The sequence below is a fragment of the Entamoeba dispar genome, genomic scaffold, assembly GCF_000209125.1.
Source record: "Entamoeba dispar SAW760 scf_1105229461835 genomic scaffold, whole genome shotgun sequence".
Classification (NCBI taxonomy): Eukaryota; Evosea; order Mastigamoebida; family Endamoebidae; genus Entamoeba; species Entamoeba dispar.
In genome coordinates, this window is record NW_001854891.1 from 26,802 (window position 1) to 27,914 (window position 1,113).

Genomic DNA, 1,113 nt, shown 5'->3' on the forward strand with positions numbered 1-1,113 from the left:
TTAACTGTAAAGCAGGGAGGATTTGATACATCAGAAATTATTGTTTTATTAGGACAAAATGGTACAGGTAAAACTACATTTATTAGATATTAGCAGGTCAAACATCTCCAGATGATGAAAGTATTCAACTTCCAAAATTGAATGTATCATATAAACCACAAAAGATTTCACCAAAGTTTGAAGGAACTGTTCAAGAGTTATTAGAACAGAAAATTAAAACAATGTTCTCTCATCCACAATTTAATACTGATGTTATTAAACCATTAAACATTCAACCATTATTGAGTCATAAATTAAAAACACTTTCAGGAGGAGAGTTACAACGAGTTGCATTAGTGTTATGTTTAGGAAAACCAGCAGATGTTTATTTAATTGATGAACCATCAGCATATCTTGATTCAGAACAAAGAATTATTGCATCTAAAGTTATTAAACGATTCATTCTTCATTCTAAAAAGACTGCATTTATCGTAGAACATGATTTTATTATGGCTACTTATCTTGCTGATAAAGTCGTTGTATATGAAGGTAAACCTGCAGAAGAATGTATTGCAAATCCACCAATTAATATGGTTGACGGAATGAACACATTCTTAAAATCATTAAATATTACATTCAGACGGGATCCAGACAATTATAGACCAAGAATTAATAAAGAAAATTCACAAAAAGATCAAGAACAAAAGAGAGAAGGAAAATATTTCCATACAGAATTAGATTAAATGATATAAGTGAATTCTTTTATTTTTCATAATTAAATGAAGTTTAAATTATTTTTACTTTTTTGAACAAACGAAACAAAACCAAAAACTAAATAAAGTAATAAATAAAGAAATAATATCCAACCTAATTATCATCTTCTTCTTGAAAAAATTGAACACACAATAACCGAGAAAGTGAAAAAGTTGTAGGCCATTCTGATCCAACAAAAATGGAATTATCAATAAATGAAGGATGAGTATAGCCATTGTTAAAAAGTGTTCTTATAAAACATTCATTATTATTAGAAATCCAAAATCCATTAAATACACTAAAGATATCATTGGTTTTGATCATCTCCATAAATATATAACGTTTTCCTCCATCCTTTTTGAAGGGCAAATCTTCTAGGTG

At 28.0% G+C, this 1,113-nt stretch overlaps 2 protein-coding genes across 2 annotated transcripts in view; one reads left to right on the top strand and one right to left on the bottom strand.

The window, feature by feature from the left end:
• Window positions 1-722, top strand: part of EDI_281160 (uncharacterized protein) — a gene marked incomplete at both ends in the record, with an annotated part of 1,438 nt that extends 716 nt beyond the window's left edge. The window contains 2 exons of the mRNA XM_001738971.1: window positions 13-61; window positions 112-722. Of these exons, the coding sequence (XP_001739023.1) occupies window positions 13-61; window positions 112-722 (660 nt within the window). The remainder of the gene's footprint in view (window positions 1-12; window positions 62-111) is intronic.
• Window positions 723-846: 124 nt separating this feature from the next.
• Window positions 847-1,113, bottom strand: part of EDI_281270 (uncharacterized protein) — a gene marked incomplete at both ends in the record, with an annotated part of 603 nt that continues 336 nt past the window's right edge. The window contains one exon of the mRNA XM_001733408.1: window positions 847-1,113. This exon is cut by the window's right edge and continues 336 nt beyond it. Within this exon, the coding sequence (XP_001733460.1) occupies window positions 847-1,113 (267 nt within the window).